Source organism: Pleurodeles waltl, chromosome 3_1 (genome assembly GCF_031143425.1).
Source record: "Pleurodeles waltl isolate 20211129_DDA chromosome 3_1, aPleWal1.hap1.20221129, whole genome shotgun sequence".
Classification (NCBI taxonomy): domain Eukaryota; kingdom Metazoa; phylum Chordata; class Amphibia; order Caudata; family Salamandridae; genus Pleurodeles; species Pleurodeles waltl.
The window spans coordinates 1709910241-1709928821 of record NC_090440.1 but is presented as its reverse complement, the minus strand read 5'-3'; the positions used below and the strand labels follow the sequence as shown (position 1 = coordinate 1709928821).

The following is an 18581-nucleotide window of genomic DNA, read 5'->3' as shown; positions in this document are numbered from 1 at the left end:
GACTAGTTTTAGCAGCCTGCCACAAACCGAGACATGTTGCTGGCCCCATGGGGAGAGTGCCGTTGTCACTCTGAGGCCAGTAACAAAGCCTGCACTGGGTGGAGATGCTAACACCTCTCCCAGGCAGGAATTGTCACACCTGGCGGTGAGCCTCAAAGGCTCACCTCCTTTGTGCCAACCCAGCAGGACACTCCAGCTAGTGGAGTTGCCCGCCCCCTCCGGCCAGGCCCCACTTTTGGCGGCAAGGCCGGAGAAAATAATGAGAATAACAAGGAGGAGTCTCTGGCCAGTCAGGACAGCCCCTAAGGTGTCCTGAGCTGAGGTGACTCTAACTTTTAGAAATCCTCCATCTTGCAGATGGAGGATTCCCCCAATAGGGTTAGGATTGTGACCCCCTCCCCTTGGGAGGAGGCACAAAGAGGGTGTACCCACCCTCAGGGCTAGTAGCCATTGGCTACTAACCCCCCAGACCTAAACACGCCCTTAAATTTAGTATTTAAGGGCTACCCTGAACCCTAGAAAATTAGATTCCTGCAACTACAAGAAGAAGGACTGCCTAGCTGAAAACCCCTGCAGCGGAAGACCAGAAGACGACAACTGCCTTGGCTCCAGAAACTCACCGGCCTGTCTCCTGCCTTCCAAAGATCCTGCTCCAGCGACGCCTTCCAACGGGACCAGCGACCTCGACATCCTCTGAGGACTGCCCCTGCTTCGAAAAGACAAGAAACTCCCGAGGACAGCGGACCTGCTCCAAGAAAAGCTGCAACTTTGTTTCCAGCAGCTCCAAAGAACCCTGCAAGCTCCCCGCAAGAAGCGTGAGACTTGCAACACTGCACCCGGCGACCCCGACTCGGCTGGTGGCGATCCAACACCTCAGGAGGGACCCCAGGACTACTCTGATACTGTGAGTACCAAAACCTGTCCCCCCTGAGCCCCCACAGCGCCGCCTGCAGAGGGAATCCCGAGGCTTCCCCTGACCGCGACTCTTTGAACCTAAAGTCCCGACGCCTGGGAGAGACCCTGCACCCGCAGCCCCCAGGACCTGAAGGACCGGACTTTCACTGGAGGAGTGACCCCCAGGAGTCCCTCTCCCTCGCCCAAGTGGAGGTTTCCCCGAGGAATCCCCCCCTTGCCTGCCTGCAGCGCTGAAGAGATCCCGAGATCTCTCATAGACTAACATTGAAAACCCGACGCTTGTTTCTACACTGCACCCGGCCGCCCCCGCGCCGCTGAGGGTGAAGTTTCTGTGTGGGCTTGTGTCCCCCCCGGTGCCCTACAAAACCCCCCTGGTCTGCCCTCCGAATACGCGGGTACTTACCTGCAAGCAGACCGGAACCGGGGCACCCCCTTCTCTCCATTCTAGCCTATGTGTTTTGGGCACCACTTTGAACTCTGCACCTGACCGGCCCTGAGCTGCTGGTGTGGTGACTTTGGGGTTGCTCGGAACCCCCAACGGTGGGCTACCTTGGACCAAGAACTGAACCCTGTAAGCGTCTTACTTACCGGGTAAAACTAATCAAAACTTACCTCCCCTAGGAACTGTGAAAATTGCACTAAGTGTCCACTTTTAAAACAGCTATTTGTCAATAACTTGAAAAGTATACATGCAATTTTGATGATTTGAAGTTCCTAAAGTACTTACCTGCAATACCTTTCGAATGAGCTATTACATGTAGAATTTGAACCTGTGGTTCTTAAAATAAACTAAGAAAAGATATTTTTTCTATATAAAAACCTATTGGCTGGATTTGTCTCTGAGTGTGTGTACCTCATTTATTGTCTATGTGTATGTACAACAAATGCTTAACACTACTCCTTGGATAAGCCTACTGCTCGACCACACTACCACAAAATAGAGCATTAGTATTATCTATTTTTACCACTATTTTACCTCTAAGGGGAACCCTTGGACTCTGTGCATGCTATTCCTTACTTTGAAATAGCACATACAGAGCCAACTTCCTACACTTGTTTTCCTGGAAACATGCTTTGTAGCAAATCATTTATTATTGAGCATGAACTAATCAAACAGTGTGACTCCCTGTCTCAACTGTAGATCACACCCTGCCTCCCCTCTCCACGCCTAATACTACCAGATCAGACTATTATACTACAATAGACGACTCTCTCCCTAATGCTCAGCCCTTTTGAGCTGCCTGGTTACATTGTGCTTGTAGGGACTCCTTCTTAAGAATGGCAAAGGCGCATCAAAGGATTTTTCAAACACAAGGATGCCACCCAGTCCCAAAGACCGCCTCGCCAATCCTGGGCGGATTTTTATAGCCAGTGTTTTGAAGCAGCAGCTTTCAAGCACAGATCACCAAGGGGTGAACCCAGACAGGAAGGTGTATGTCCTTTGAGTGTAGAGCACATACAGAATATATTCCAAATTATAAACGGGTGTAAGGCTAATAGGCAACGAGACTTTAAATTCGCCACCACTCTTTGCAGCACTAAGGATTTTAAACTGCACATTTCTTTTGAGTGTGCAATTTTGGCTTTTTCTAAAGCTGTATTTAACACACATTTTATTTGGAATATCTACTACAGGCAGGGAGGCAGCTATATTTTAAGAGTAGATTGAAAAATATATCCTTCGTTTATAAGAGTAGATTAGAAAATATATCCTTCATTCCCACTTACCATATTTGTAGTCTGCATGTGCACAGGGGACCTTGGTGAAGGCGTAGAAAAGACGTCCAATTAAACAGAGCCCTAGCTGCTGGGTCTGTTTAGCAGACATAATACTGCTAAAATCAAAGGACCAGCTGTCCAGAACGAAAATGGGAGTAACAGAAAAATAAAAAGATTTCCTTACAAAATCATATCATAGCATTGACCAAAGGCAATATTAATATTTACTTCCGGCATGCAGGGGTTACTTTAACAATCTTTTCCTAAAAATGATCAATTATGCATGTGTCAGATTATCATTAATCTGTTCATTTTACTTCAAGGCTAAGAATGTGCCAATCTGTTTGTTCTCGAAGATCTTCATCTGGGTACCAGGCCCAGCATGCACCAGTCTTTTTATGAGCAAAGGGATTTCACTGGATGCAAGGCTATACAAGCAATAGCCAGTTAATCTGTTATGAGCCTTGCCTGGGTGCAAGGACTAGCATGTTCCATGTGTTTATAATTCTTTGGATTAATCTGCAAAAAGAGTAAGCATGCAACTAACTGTTTTTACACTAAAGCGCTGATTTAAGAAAAGTGGTGCTGCACCCAGTGCAGCGCCACTTTCCCTGTGCCCCTTAGCACCCCCTACCACCACCATGTGTGCGCCGTATTTAAAATACGGCGCACCAAAGCGCAGGGTAGGGGGCAATAGCATCAGAATTCCTGACGCTATTGCTGTACTCTGCAGGAGTCAGGAGTAGCGCCAAAACGTTGCTGCTACTCCTGCAGAGTACACAGGGGCCCATTGTATTTAATGGCATGCCCCCTTTTAACGCCTTCTCTGAGCAGGCGTTAAAAGTGCCAAAAACAATGGAGCAAGGAAATCTCTGAGATTTCCTTGCGCCATTTCTTCAGCCCCCCTAATGGGGGAACGCCCCCTTACATAGATTATTTCTGGCGCAGGCATAATGTGGCACAATGGTTTACAAAGTGGGGCAATGCATGTATTGCACTGCTTTGTAAATATGGCACATATAAAAAGACACCTTAGCACCGCCTTAGCGTCAAAGAAATGGCGCTATGGCAGTGCTAAGGCCTCTTAAATCAGGCCCTAGGTGCTTTCGTCTGGGTGGAAGACCCATCATACACTGTACCGTTTATGATATGGAGCTTTAACAAAGTGTAAGACACAAAAGTGAGCAAGCATTCTTATAAGAGAGGGATTTTTTGGGATGTAAAGCCAAGCAAGCACATTGTTCATACATGGAGGGGCTTTAGGGGGGTACAAGACCCCGCAATCCTTACTCTATTTATGAGTGCGGGGCTTTTTCCACTTTAAGAACCAACAGTGAGTCAGTAGTTAAGACATGCATCCCCTGGGTCTAAAAACCCAGCAATGAGTCAGTCTTTTATATGGTAGGGGTTCACTGGGGTGTTGGCCAGAAGTGTAGACGTGTTTCTGCTAGCGTGGCTTTTTCTGTGTGTGAATGCTCTAGTGTACCGTTCTAGGGCCTGGGTCTGGCTCACGATTGTCCATGGAGGGATTGTGGGAGGTGAATTTTACAGCTGGAAAGTTTGCAGTCAGGGCTGAGTCACCTCTGCCTTCTCTGGCAGAAAACACAAGACATTCTTTACCCCAAGTTGGAAAAATATGACTGAGTTTCTGGATTTTTCGGCGGTTGAAATGTCCCTGGATCTGTTTCAAGGCACCGAGATGAACAGTCCAGCTGGGTTTGAACAACAGAGGCCTATCCAAGGTACGACTGAGGGATAAGAGATGCGCAAGGCTATTCAGTATGCCACCCGGTTAATGGAATCCCAGCTTCTGCTTTCAAGGCCTTCCTGCAGGAAGGATACTGCGATCTAAAAATACACGAAAAGTCCCAAAACATTGAGCAATAGTTTAACGTATGTGAAAATACACATGGAGGGAGATGAACTGCAGCTCCAGGGTGATTGCGGCACGAGATCAGGGCTGCCCCGATAAAATCTGTTTGCAATCTCAAAACGGGAACTCATGGATTGCTGATCAGACCTAGGTGCTTCTGATAGACGTGCAGGGCTTGGGCAATGTCAACCACACCTCTGGTGTGGCTGACTTTTAACTGACTACATACCATCCTTGAGGACTTTTGAAAGGCTTGACCCTAACCTTACCGATGCACCAGGCTGTCGAGAAATCTACCAGTGTAGCCAACGCTACCTTTTATTAGACTGACGTCAACGAAAAACTGACTAGAGGTGCTGACTTTTATTTTTTGTTGTTTTGTTTTAGGTCAGGTATTTGATGCTTCAAAGAAAAACCAAAATGAAGAACCAGCGACTATTTCCCTTAGCGGCAACCCTTTGCCTTGTGCTTTCGGCCCTGTACAGAATCGAAGCTCAGCCAGGTAAGTCTTCGTCATCATCTTGAATTAGTTTTTGTTGTCGGCTGGAAAATATACTTCTTTAGTACTAGCAGGAAAACCTCTGCTCTTTTTGTATAACTCGCAGTTTGTTTTGTGTTGAAACCTCTTGCCGGGAACAATGCCACAGTTCCTGTCATTTGTCTCTTCTCTCCTTCGTACCTTCCTTCTTTAACCCTCGTTTTCACTTCTCATGTCCACTCACATTATTTCTTTCACCTTTCAGTCTCTCCCACCTGTAAGATGTACCGCAGTTGATTATTTCCCTGCAGACGTCACTCTGCCCTTACAAACCCAGTCTCTTATATACATTTACATTACTCTCCCTCTTCCATTGCCTTGCAATTGCTATCATTTCTATATCATATTCAGTCTTTCTTCCTCATCACTGTATTTAAGTACTCTATTGTTTTGTGGTCTCTCACAGCTCAGTTGTTGTGTATTCTTTACCCTTCTCTCCAAAATCGTCTTTCAAGATGTGGTTTTGCAATTCTTTTTTTATACCTCTGACATTTTCTCCCTCCATCTTCTTCCAGGTTGTGTAAACTACGACTAAGACCAGTCGTTTAGTCCTTAGTGCTTGTCCTCAAGAGGTCTGTGTGATTGGGAAGTGTCTGAATATGGTCCCTTTACCTGCTCGCCCCCTTTTTGTGTGCTGGTGCATAGAGACTACTTTGACATGTGAGAGAGTCACAGTGGGGTGGCTCCTGAAGGTTTATCGACCTGGAGTAGGGCGCATTGAAGGTTTGAATGAAAGACACAACTATGAGTAACATGGCAGACTATCCGCCTGGACACTCAGTGCCTCACTGTCTGGCGCAAAGGGGAAAAAGGGTATTGTGTTGAGTCAAGGAGAGCTTAAAAGTCCAACTCGCCCATAAAATATGTTGAGCACAATGTGGTTCGAAAAGGGACCAAGAAAAAACTTTAGAATGATAAGTCAAGGGTTTCAAAGTAAGGGATTGTAATACTGAATATCGACACCAACAATATTGAGATAGAAGCATATCGAGGACAGAATATCGAGGAACAAAATATCGAAAGGTAAGTGCCTATAGGTAAGTATAGATTTAGTATTCCTAACTTCACATATAGGTACCTTGTAGATATATGTACTGGCTGGGTACATATATGTGAAGTTAGGTATAGAAAATCTAGACTTACCTAGCAATAATTTATTTTCAATACTCGGTCCACTATATTATGTTGCATCAATATTGTGGTTTCGATATTCAGATTGAATTGCAAAGAAAGCACTATCCCCTTCATAGTCATTAGTGACTCTAAGAAGCTCGTTATTATTGGGGTATTATTGGGGTACAGAAGGTGAGAAAGAAGTTCTTAATTCACTGTCAGTCCTTCTATCAGTTAAGCAATTTTAAACTAATGTGTCTTTTAAAATCTTATAGAAATGTGAGGTATATATGCAACATAAAATATACAAGGCGTGGGAAACGAAACACCCCATAAAAGATGCACTGGAAAGACATTTAACTGGCAGACTATGTATCAAATATTACCATACAACTGGGAGAAAATTAAATATTTACAATCTTCATGAAATTCACGACGTGATTAATATAGAAGCATAGAACTGGCTTTTTTTCTTCAGTAATTTTCTTGTGACTCAAGTATAAGACATGCCATCTCCTGCAGGTCCTAAAAAGCTTGGGACCTGTTTACCATTATTCAAGGGCTGGCCGGTCTTCCTTCTCGGCACAGCGAACGCGTTACAGCAGCACTGATCCCTGTAATTAAAGTATATAGTCAATTTCTGCTCAGTCGTTCACCAGTGTTGCCCCTAAACTGTGATCCAAGGGCATGGACCCCGGTGCAGTGCGGTCACCATAGGCACAAGGAGCTTCACTTTCCTGCAGGGCTGGTCTGGAGAAATCAGTTGCAGGCCTACCTCAAGATAAAACTACCTCTCTATAGAAAGACACGCTCATAAAACAGCGTAAAGGCATTCTAGGGTGGAAGCAGGTTGTAAATAAAAAGATCAATAGTACCTGTCAGGGTATATATATCTGTTTAACCATTGAGTCCTGCAAATTCCGAAAACCACAAGCTGGTTAAATCATCAGCTGCTGAAAGGCTTTACGAAAAATTTGGATAGCGAAGCTGCTGTCATTTCTTGTACTCACTGTCTCTCTCACAGCATTGGGGCTGTCAATGACAAGTGGCATTGTTGGAAATAGAGACTCAAGTCATTCTATTGATTGATGCAATGATGTAAGAATTCTCTGAGTGGCGCATGCCATTAAGTGGTCTGCAGAGAAATAGACACGGTCAGACTATAACAAACCTCTTACATTCCATCACTTGGCCCAATCGCTGCATCATTCATTGCTTAATTAATCTTCACCTCCTTAAGCCATGAAAACCATTCCTGTGCTGATAATAAGTTGGGGGATACGATACGTACATCATTGCATCAATCAATAGAATGAATACCCAGCCCTCTTCACCCCTTTCACTAGGATAACCTCACCTTCTGTTGCAATGCATCTCAGATTAGATTGCTTTCAAGTGCGCCCCAATGCTTTGGTCCAGTGATCATTTCTCCAAAACAGCAGGCATTTGGACACAATGAATCATGGCATTCCTTACAAGTCTGCACAACAACATAACTATGATACAAAATGTAGAAACCATTGTTGCCTTTGCTCTGCAGTTCACATGTAGACACATGGTGGGAGCACCTGTGGGGCATCCAGCGGTAAAGGAGCCTAGCTAGAGATATCCTGGCTTAGACTACGGTGCCACATTTACATCAAAACCCACAAAAACATGTTTATTTTGCGTCCATTTGAAGGGCATGTGAGAGTGATTACAAGCACCACATTGATCAGAATGGGTGACTGTCTGCATGATGTTTCTTTGGTATGAACCAAATAATAGATGGGTGTCTGGAATTGCTTAACTGTGGGGGATATGGGATCAGAGGACACAGGATGTAAAGCAAACGTGGAAACTTCTGAAACATGAGTAAACATTCCTAAACCAATGTCTTGTTTTAAAGATCCCAAAAGTGTTGCTGCTGCAGATATAGTATTTCTAGTGGATTCCTCTTGGAGCATTGGACAGGAGAATTTTCAACAAGTTCGCCAGTTTCTGTACAATGCGGTAAAACTCTTAGATGCGTCAGGAACTGAGCTTCGTTTTGCCCTGGTCCAGTACAGTGGGAACCCGCACACTGAGTTCCGATTGAACACATACCACTCTACAGAAGAAGTTCTCTTTCACATCTGGAATATGCCATATATTGGTGGAGGAACGAAGACTGGGCTCGGTCTGGAGCATATTATCCAGAACCTCCTGACAGCTCCTGCGGGGAGCCGAGCTCATAACCATGTCCCTCAAGTGGTAGTGGTCCTGACGGATGGGCGCTCCCAAGATGACGTCGGCCCACCGTCATCTGTGCTCAAGTCTGCTGATGTCAATATGTTTGCCATTGGGGTGAAGGACGCAGAGGAAGTGGAGTTGAAGGAAATAGCCAGCCTGCCCTCTGAGAGGCACGTCTTCAGCCTGGAGGACTTCAGCTCCCTCAGCGGCATTGTAGACGACCTAGTGGCTACCGTGCTTGCCACTGTGACGTCGGAGATAAGTGGGGAAAAGGCAGCTCTAAGAGACATTTCAGGTAATGGTGAACCACAAAGCTGGGTCATTACCCTGTCTGATGGAAGAGAAGAGCAGCTGTGCTCTTCCCTCACACTGGCTTTCTCTCTTCTACATCTCCTATTGTTCACTGATTTCCTCCCTTTTATCCACTCATTTTCTTCTTGTAAACTGAGTTAGCCACGAGAAGCTGTTTGAGGTAGACCAGTGAACCTGCAGTTCCAAGTTTTAACTCAGAAGCAGTTCCATCCACATGTGGAAACCCCAGACATTGTGCAATGTATTGTAGAACATAGAACCTCTCCTTATCAGCTGAGATGGAAAAACTGTTCCTTATCCCTACAAAGCAAGACACAGATCGGCCCAAGGTGCAAAAGTTATCATACAGAAAAAGAGGCCATCTCGAAGTTCTGGAACTCCCATTCACCATGGGCAGGTTATGGCTCTTCTCTCTGCCATTCCCTGCAACAATCAGGAGTATTCCATTTGAGTCCCATGCAGTGTGCACGTGGCATTAGATATGATCTCGTGGTCAGCATTGTGGTTTTTAAGTTTGGAGACTAGTGTCTTCTCTTGGCTTCATCATCTAACACGCTATTTGATCCTGGGAAATCCTCTTAGTTTTACATTTTATCAGCTCCCTATCCAATGTTAATAAGCCCTTTCGAGCAAGGTGCTCCCAAAGGAAGCACATAAGTCTGTCTGAATTATTACGTACAGTGACTTTGCATATTTATTCCAAGATGATCTAAATGTCTGAGCAAAGTTTCCTGGAGACCTTGAAAACACTATCCTTTCTAGATAACCCTGACTCCCAGAAGGGAATAATCAAGAGCAGAAGCGAATTTTGAAACTAAAGCTAAACATTGAAAGATATACAGATATCCTAGGCAACTTTTCAAAGGCCCTGGGGAGTAGTGGCAACACCTGGTTATATCTGGCAACACAGCTGCTCTCACTATATCACCTGCTTTCTGATGCACATCAAAAGCAGAGGTAAAGCCACAATAGGGACTAAATGTCACGGGAGAGAAGGATACTAAGATGGAGGAACCCAGGTTGTTCTATCATCATAGGAGGCCCTTGGCCTAATCATTTTATATGATGCATGCAGGAAGCCTTTTCCTGGCCACATTAACATTTAGTTTGTCCACCATTCTCGAAGTTATTGTCCCCTGTTAATGAAGGATGGAGCAGATCATCGGTTTAGCAGAACATGGTAAGAATATCCTGCCATCATTTGATCACCACAGTTTGGAGATTTCTTCAGGCTGATAAAAAAAAAACTTCAAAACTTGTTCATCTGGTGGTAAATGAGTGTGTGATTCCATGAAGCCGTCTCTTTCTAAAGTCTAATACATTTAAAATGCCATGGACATTACTAATTCATGACCACTGTCAGAACAAGTTGCGGTCACCTGAAATGGAAGATCTTTGGCATTTTTTGGCCTGGATAACTTTAGAAAGAAGAAAATAAAAAGACTGTGACACGTACGTATCCAACTTAGCCCTTTCACTGCTAACCTTCACTTTCTCCTCAACTGTGTAATAAGCACTGTATTTCTTTTTCAGCCACTTCATCTTCCTTCATCATTGTGCATTCAAAATGAAATGTTGCGTTTTCATTTATTTTTATTTGTTGATGATGTGATTATCCAACCTTGCTGTTTCAAGGATCACTGTTCATCAGATTGTACTCTGTGACTTATAGTTTGCCCAAACATAAACTTAGCTGGTGGGACAGGAGGTCAAGAAGGAGAATGGTCCTAGTTCTATTGGGGTGTGCTACTTTAAGATGGCGCTCAGAGCACAAATGCAATTTGGCTTGTAAGGTCTGAGGATGTTCGATGTTGGAGTTTGTTGATTGGATTATAAAGTTAGAAAAAATCTGATGTGGTAACCGAATGGACAATTCATGGTGGAGGTGGGAACGTAAGGTTTAAAGGCAACATTCTCTGGATCTAGTGGATGATGCAGGTCTGGGACAAGTTAAAAGTGGTCTTCATTGGAACTGAAGCTCTTCTACCGAAGGAAGAGATCTGATAATGAAACCACGTTGGTTAAGCTTTCTAAATCATGATATGAAACCTCTGAAGTGATCTTAGTGTGGAACCAGAAGAATAATAGAGTTTGGCAGTTGGGATGTAGTGTCGAAGCAGTATGGTAATGAAATCAAGGGGTCAAAATGAATAAGAAAAGTCATGGATCTCAGGTTGAGATGTAAGGTATAAAGAAGTAAGTAATGGGACCAAGTGGGTAATTGAACCAAACGGGTAGTGAAGGTTGAGATATGGGTTTAGAAGTGGTATGGTAAAGCAATGCAACTGAGGAGTCATTCAGGTTGGATGATGAAATATAGGAATTGGACACTGAGAAAGAATACTTCCAAAAGTACAATACTGATGACATTGTGAGGTGGGATTGGACTGCTTTGTAGATGGTAAATACCATGCATTGTCACACTAGGCTTGGTGATGCAATAGAAGGGTTACAGTTGGTTGGGTTTGTGGTATATCCACATCAGACCTTAAAGCTCAAAAGTAGTGTGTAACAATGGAAGTTGGGATCAGACTATATAGGCATGGTGACTCCAATGGTAAACCAGGGAAGATAGCCTGTGTTTTGGCTACAAATGCTTAGATGTTCAGTTGAAGGAGTGTTTCTGTTTAGATTAGGTACTCTGCAAAAGGAGAACAGGTGGCAAAATATAGAGGAATTAAAGTGCAGGAGCCATTCCGTGAGTACATACTCAAAATGATGTACTCAGTAAGCCCCCTGCTTTCTTGATGAAGGTGACTTCAAGGTGAATAAGCCTCATCAGTAAATGCTCTTATACACCTTCTAAAATGATTAAGTACTGTTGCCAGTCCATTTTCGCAAAGATGTGTGTGAGCTGAAACCGAGATTAAATTATGGCAGGAGCAGTGATTTCTCAGGTACCTAACCATTGTCTTTACTCAGCAGCTGCCCACAGCACTCTCATAAATATCAGAATGTCCAGAAGGCTGAGGGTGGATAATCACGTCATGAACACTTTGAACACTGTGGTTTAACACGATTCTGCATTGCTTGATTGAATAACTGCATTACCAGATCCATATTCATTGGAAATCACCTGTGCATTCAGCAGCCATCAATGGAAGAGATCTCAAGGCACATGTTGATCTGCATCTGAATCTGTCTCATTCAGTGACCCTGTGCAGATCGCCCACTACAAGAACACTGTCCGCCATCTTTGTACTTGGATGACTTAGCAAACTGATAAACTGTGGGGCAGATTTAAGAGCCCCTAGCGCCTCCTTGCGCCACATTAGTGTCATTTTTTACTACGCTAATGTGGCCCAATGAGGGCAAAATCGCCACGCCAAATTTACAAAGTGGCACAATGCATGCATTATGCCACTTTGTAACCCTTTGCGCTACATTATACCTGTGCCAGGCATATTGTATGCAAATGGGGCGTTCCTCTGTAAGGGGAGGGCCAAACAAATGCCACAGAGAAATCTAAGAGATTTCTTTGCATCATTTTTTTCAGCAATTCTTTATGCCTGGTCAGAGCAGGTGTTAAAATGAGGCACACCATTTTTTACAATAGGCCTCAATTGACATTGCAGGATTAGCGTCAACATTTTTTATGCTGATCCTGCAAATTATGACGCTTGTTCCCTATCTACCGCCATGGTGTGCCATATTTTAAATACGGCGCACACATGATGTTGTAGGGGAGTGCTAAGGGGTGCTAGAAAAGCACCCTTGGTTCTAGGTGCTAGGTGCAGCGCCACTTTTCACAAATCCGCTTGTGTGTTTATTTGCACACTGAACAGGCCACCGCTATTCAGCTTCTATTCTTTCAAGTAATTGCAAACTCTCTCCTGGTAAAGCAATAGAATTCTTACATTTAGTCTTATACGTAAACACATTTGGCAAACTTGAATGGAATCTTAAAAAAGCAACTACGTTGGTGTGTTTATGTCACATTCTGGAATCATATCAGCGCCTAAGTGGCTCAAGCGACACCAGCAGTCTGCTTACTTCAAATTTAACCAAGCCCTGGAGTCGTCTCCCTTTGTGCTCGAAAGGTGAGTCCTCCATGCAAAAAAGTTGTATATGAAGCTCTACGAGCCACCACCCATGCCATCAACTTCTCCAGTGTCCCGAGAACGACAGAGACTGGTAAGCAGTGTCTCAGCACGTATGACGTCAGTGAGCAGAGCCCCAGCAGCGAGTGAAGAATATAACCTAGTGATTTAGCGCCCAATCAGGTTACAATCTAGAAAGAACTTGTATTTAACCACACTATAATTTACAAAAACTAGCATAGCCACTATAGGACATAAACTACTACCTTAATTCGCGGGGTGTACCCAGGGCACCTGGAATTATGTGGCATGGAAGGCCCAAATTACGCGGTAGGGATGACTAAATTAGCAAGAAAAGGCAAATTATGGAGTGTAACGAGGCACATTTTGTAATAGCATTATTTCATTATTTTATCATTTTTATACTTGTTAACATTCGCTGAGCATAGGCTGCACCTAGTTGGCGCCAATACAACACCTAAATAGAGCAATAAACAACCAGAAAATACCCAATCAATCTTTGTAAAGGGTCTTCCACTATGCAGCAAAATATGTTGCTACGTTTTTAGTAGCTTTCGAGCCGTTTGAGATGGAAACAATATTTTTTCTTAAAATATGCAGATTATGCAGCAGATGGCGGACTATGTGGCAAATGCAGCTAATTCGTGATTATGTGAAAAACACCTAGGCCGTACCATCGCATAATTCCAGTGACCTTGGCCTTATCCTTGAGAAAGTTCACTTGGTGATTGAACTTTGAGAAGGTGCAAGGGGTGTTAAACATGAGGTAGTGACCATGTGTGGTCTACGCATTCCTTTGTTCTCATACCGTCCAAGAACTGTGTAGAGCCATTTAAAAACCGCAGTCATCCCTGGCCACCGTCACCAAGATATCAATCAGTAGTGTGTCCTCAGTGCCCTCACCCGGGCTCTGCAGCCTGCTGGGCAGGAGCTACATTTAAAAACAATAAGAACACTTCTGCTTATCAGGGCCTGCCTTTAGCATGGGTGAGCTGGCCTCAGGCCCAGGGCGACAATATTCTGAGGGGCGCATGAAGCTGTATGCATTAAGGATATGCCAACAGCAGCACACCTCTCATCTTGCTCCAGCCTTGTCTGTGGCCCTACCGGTTCCTTTCTGTCTATTTTGCCAATTTAAAATGGTTTTAGTCCTTCATTATCACAGATGATGTTTTTAACGCCCCTTTAGCCCCCTTCCTTGCCTTCCCTACAGCATCTCACCCCGGCTGACGCACATCAATAAAGTATCATCCGTGTGAGGCAGCTAAATTTGCAGTGATTTAGGTGAGCTGGGGAGGTCCGGCGATGTTTCCAGGGGCCAGTCACTGCTCATCCAGGTACTGACCAGTGAGCACAAAAGGGACCCCGTCCTGCCTCATTTAATTCACTGCCATCGGCCATGGCGCTACATTTATCTATGCCCTGGCCCAACGCTCTATTTTAGCAAAGGCCGGCTCTGATGCTTATAATGTGAGATCAGGTATGAGTACATCAATGAAAATAAACAGAGGGAAGCAAAGTCCTGTCCTCCTAAGCTGTGTACCTAACACTGTCTAAATAAGAGAAAGGTCGCTTGTCAGATGAAATCACCAATCTGACATGTGACGACTCCTCGTCTGTCCTATTAGCATCTAGAAGTATTGGTCTGTTATGAGATGTCCCCATGCCATTATAGCACACCGGGGCTCGCATCTATATGTTATAATAGGATGTGCGAACAAAGTAAAGATGAATAAAAATATATGAAATTTGTCCCGTGGAATTGGTAACTTGTGCCTTGTTTCTCAGCCTCTTCCATTGATGCTTTGAAGCTGGTGTGGGCAGTAAATAATGGTTCTGGTTAGCTCCTATTCAATTATGATGCAGGACGCCAAAGACAAAGTCATCCTATTAAATGGGCTTGTGTTTGATATTTTCGTACAGTCGAGCAATGGACATTTCCCCATGCTTTCGAGTGATGTAATTTAATATCATCATTTTAGCTATGTGGCTTTCCGTCCTTAGTAATAACTGACCTAGCCACTGCCTATTCCTATAATTTATTTTGGCCAAGATGGCTGAGGTTGCCCTGGGCTTTATCTAGGTAGCAACAGCAGCTCCGTGTAACTCTAATTGAAGGATTGCTCTTCTGAGATCCTGCAGCACCCTGATTGGAGTTCTATTTATTAAAACGAGATGCAATGCATATGTTTCCTAAGCAGGACATACTTACTCCTCTCTATATAGTGCAGATGTGCTGTGGTGTTTCACTTATACCTAAGTACGAAGTCATAGCTCGTGGGGAAATGTCCAAGACTGCCCACTGTACCGTGTTTCTTACTGGGATTTAAAGAAACATGTCCGCACACTGAACAGCTGCATGATATCACCCCGTGTTAATTCTTTCACCGTTTTGCCTCTCTTTTCCCTCCCTCTTTTCTCTGTTTTTTTTTTTTTTAATTTGAAGCCGAAGAGTCTGCCGACCTCGTCTTCCTAATCGATGGATCAAGCAACACTGGACGTGGCGGTTTCCCTGCCATACGCAATTTTCTCATCAACTTCATTGAGGCTCTAGAGGTTGGGGAGAACCAGATCAGAGTTGGGGTTGTTCAGTATAGTAATGATCCCGCCACGGAATTTTCACTGAATGAATATTCTACCAAAGCTGACGTATTGGATGCTGTGAAGTCACTTAGGATCCGTGGTGGAGATGAGGCCAACGTTGGTGCAGCTCTGGATTTTGTGGTGGAGAACCACTTCAGCCAGCAGGCAGGCAGCAGGCGGCAAGAGGGTGTCCCCCAGACATTAGTGCTGATCAGTTCTGGACCATCTAGTGATGAAATTAGGGAGGGCTCAAATGCATTGAAGCAGGCTAGTGTATTCACGTTTGCCATTGGTGCAGCGAGGGCTGACAACGAAGAGCTGAAGCAGATTGCCACGGATGAAAGCTTTGTGTTTATCGCCCCGGATTTCCGAGTCTTGGGTGATCTTCAGCAGCAGCTCTTACCTTATATTGCTGGAGTGGCACAGAGAACCGTAGTTTTGCAAGCCCCAACCATTATCACAGAAGGTATGTATGAATTTGTAAAAGGTTAATTGGTTTCTAGATGTGAGGTATACATAGATGCTTCCAGAGGGTACTTTGCTCACTTAGTGTGTGACTTGGGTGTCCAAATATAATTCCTCTCTTCTGGAATGGATGTAATCTGAGATAGCAAATACTGGCCACAAAATACAATCTCAGCCTTCCTTGGTGAGGGGAAGTCACGTTTTATTGCATGCCATAGTTTCATCTTGATGGCAGCTCCCTAGTAGACTGAAAGCTCATACGTCACTGACAGTAACACCATTTTTGTCCTGCAGGTGCTCAGTGTAAGGAGGTGGCAGACTATATTTATTTCATTACAGGGAATGCAGAAGCTATTTTGTGGAACATGGATAAAGTGAGAATGATCTTTCTTAGGGACACCTACTATCTTAACACATGATCGATGACATCCAATCTGGGGAAGTACATAACGTTCTGGAAACCAAATCTCAATAGAGATAAACACAGTGGAGCTAGCTGGAGAAGACCAGGCAGTAGAGAGGAACGGGGAATATGGTAGAGCTTTGAAAGTACCACGTGGGTGTCAGTAAACTACAAGAGGATCACATTAATCCATCGAAATTTTCTGAAAAGGTGATGATGTTAGATTGATAGGAAGGAGTATCGTTAAGCGAAAGCCAAGAGTAGACTTCCTCACAATTAATGCCTGCCACAGTCTCTTTGACAAAGAGTTATTGTAAGTACAATTGCTGAATCTATGCTTTTCTTGGACAGACCCTTAGGGTTGAAGGGAAAAACATGTCACTGTCAAGTACAGCAAGTCTGGCTACTGTTATATGTCATTGCTCTTCATAGTTTCTTAATTGTTCTCAATTTCCTGGCTGTTTTATTGGTGGTTAAATTATTTTGCACATTTTTCAATACCAAGTTTCCTGATTAATAATAATCTCAATTTAAAATTAATTTGATTGTAGTCAACACAATGCAATGCTAAACTGCAATATCTTGTGGTGCGTTTCGCTGGCCATGTAATCAGGTAAGTGGCAATGGAAAAATTGATCTGGGGCAATTTTATGACATAGTGGAAGTAGGGATGGTGTTGACAGCTCACAATAAAGGACCCACAAAACACATAATTAGAAATTCTTTGCTTTGCTTTCTTTCGAGTAGCCCCTTTCATACCTCGGATAGTTTTGCTGTAGTTTTCCTTAAATGGAAAACTGATGGATGATAGCATAAATTGATGTCAAACTGGACTCTACTAAGTTATTGGCCAATTTGATCCAAAAGGTAGCAGAAGGCTGATTTTATTTTTATCCCCTAGTTGATGCCATGGGTTTTTCCCACTCACTGGATCCTTCAGAGTAATGAAACAGTAAAAAGAGAAACATTTCCTGGTAGTCATCTTGGCTCTTGTCAGCCATGTTGGCTAAAACAGAACATTTCCAGTTAATTCTCCTTTTGCATTACCTAATTTACTCGAGTTCAGAGTGATGTCACAGTGAAGTCGAAGTTAACATAGTTAAGTGTATAACTTCTGAAGCATTTTGGGACGTTGGAGCATAAGAAATACACCAGCCTCAAGGTACAATTAAACTATGCCACTTCCAACTCATACCATATTTAAGTCTTGATTCCCTGCAACAAAGAGCTGTTCTTTGCTGACCAAACCACTATGTACCAGAGGTGAGGGACAGAGCCTCCACCTTGTCCATTGGACTATTTGGACGCTTCTATTTTTCCAAGATCCCAAGTCCTGCACTTTTGCTGTGGCCAGTGCCTCGGTACCTTCCTAGAAATGTGCGGGACATTTAGATACACAAAGCCTAGCTCCACTGGGCCTGGTAGCTATTTAAAAGGTACTTCAGAGAAGGAAGTGACTTTGGAACATCAAATGAGGCACACCTCAGTAACCAGTGAGCACTAGCTGTGCTGTTAGCCCTGGTAGAAGATGGACTGGGAGAAAGCTATTTCACTGATATGAGAGCAGCACAACCTTCCTTTCTACTCTATCCAGTTTCCCTGCTCAGACGGTCTGCATTCTAGCTCTTCAAATTTTCATCAATGTGGGCATCCTCCAGGGCTATTTGAAGACGTGGAACTCCACTTAGCAAGTGTCAGTAGACTCCTCACACTTAAGATCTTTTAGTTGCACAAATAAGTTTTTTTCCAATCACCCCGGAAGTTCTACTCAAGCTTCCCGCTACTGCGTATGGGATTGAGAATGGGATATAGAAGTGTGCGTGGGGGGGGTCAGGGGGGAGGGTGCCATATTGCACCATGCAATATGTTGTATGTTACACATTAGTGCTGCAGGAAGGCTGTTTATATTGTTGCTGAGGGTAAATTGGATGATGTCACAGCAGAAATGATACCCCTTGGTATAAGAGATCCCTGCAGTTGCTCCATGTTGTGGGGACCCTGTCAAGTAAGAAGGTAAAATGCTACGCATAACTTTAGACCGTCACCTTTAAAATATTTTGTAGATCAGGTCTAAAATTCTCTAGAAATATTCTCATCAGATCTAACAATGTTGATTGAAGTGGTTAAAAGAGAATTCAGAAACATGGCATAGGTTGAGATTTTCATGAAAAGTGGTTTAAGTAGCAAACATGTTGACAAAAGTTATAGACGCATGGGGCAGTTTAAGACATGTAAGATGAGTGGGGTAGTAGGAATATGGATTGAGTTCCAGGAGGGAAATAGATTGGATAAAAACATTATTTTCTTTGCAACTCTGCTTCCTAGGAGGATTGTGGTTTATTGATGGACCATGCATATTGATTTTTACTGATTGTTTTGTGTGTTGCC

General features: G+C 43.8%; 1 protein-coding gene across 1 annotated transcript in view; it reads left to right on the top strand.

Moving 5' to 3' along the window:
• COL6A3 (collagen type VI alpha 3 chain) overlaps window positions 1–18581 on the top strand; it is a 291731-nt gene that overhangs the window by 56864 nt on the left and 216286 nt on the right. Inside the window, exons 2-4 of the mRNA XM_069225565.1 lie at window positions 4895–5009; window positions 8047–8664; window positions 15189–15791. Of these exons, the coding sequence (XP_069081666.1) occupies window positions 4907–5009; window positions 8047–8664; window positions 15189–15791 (1324 nt within the window). The 5' untranslated portion in view covers window positions 4895–4906. The remainder of the gene's footprint in view (window positions 1–4894; window positions 5010–8046; window positions 8665–15188; window positions 15792–18581) is intronic.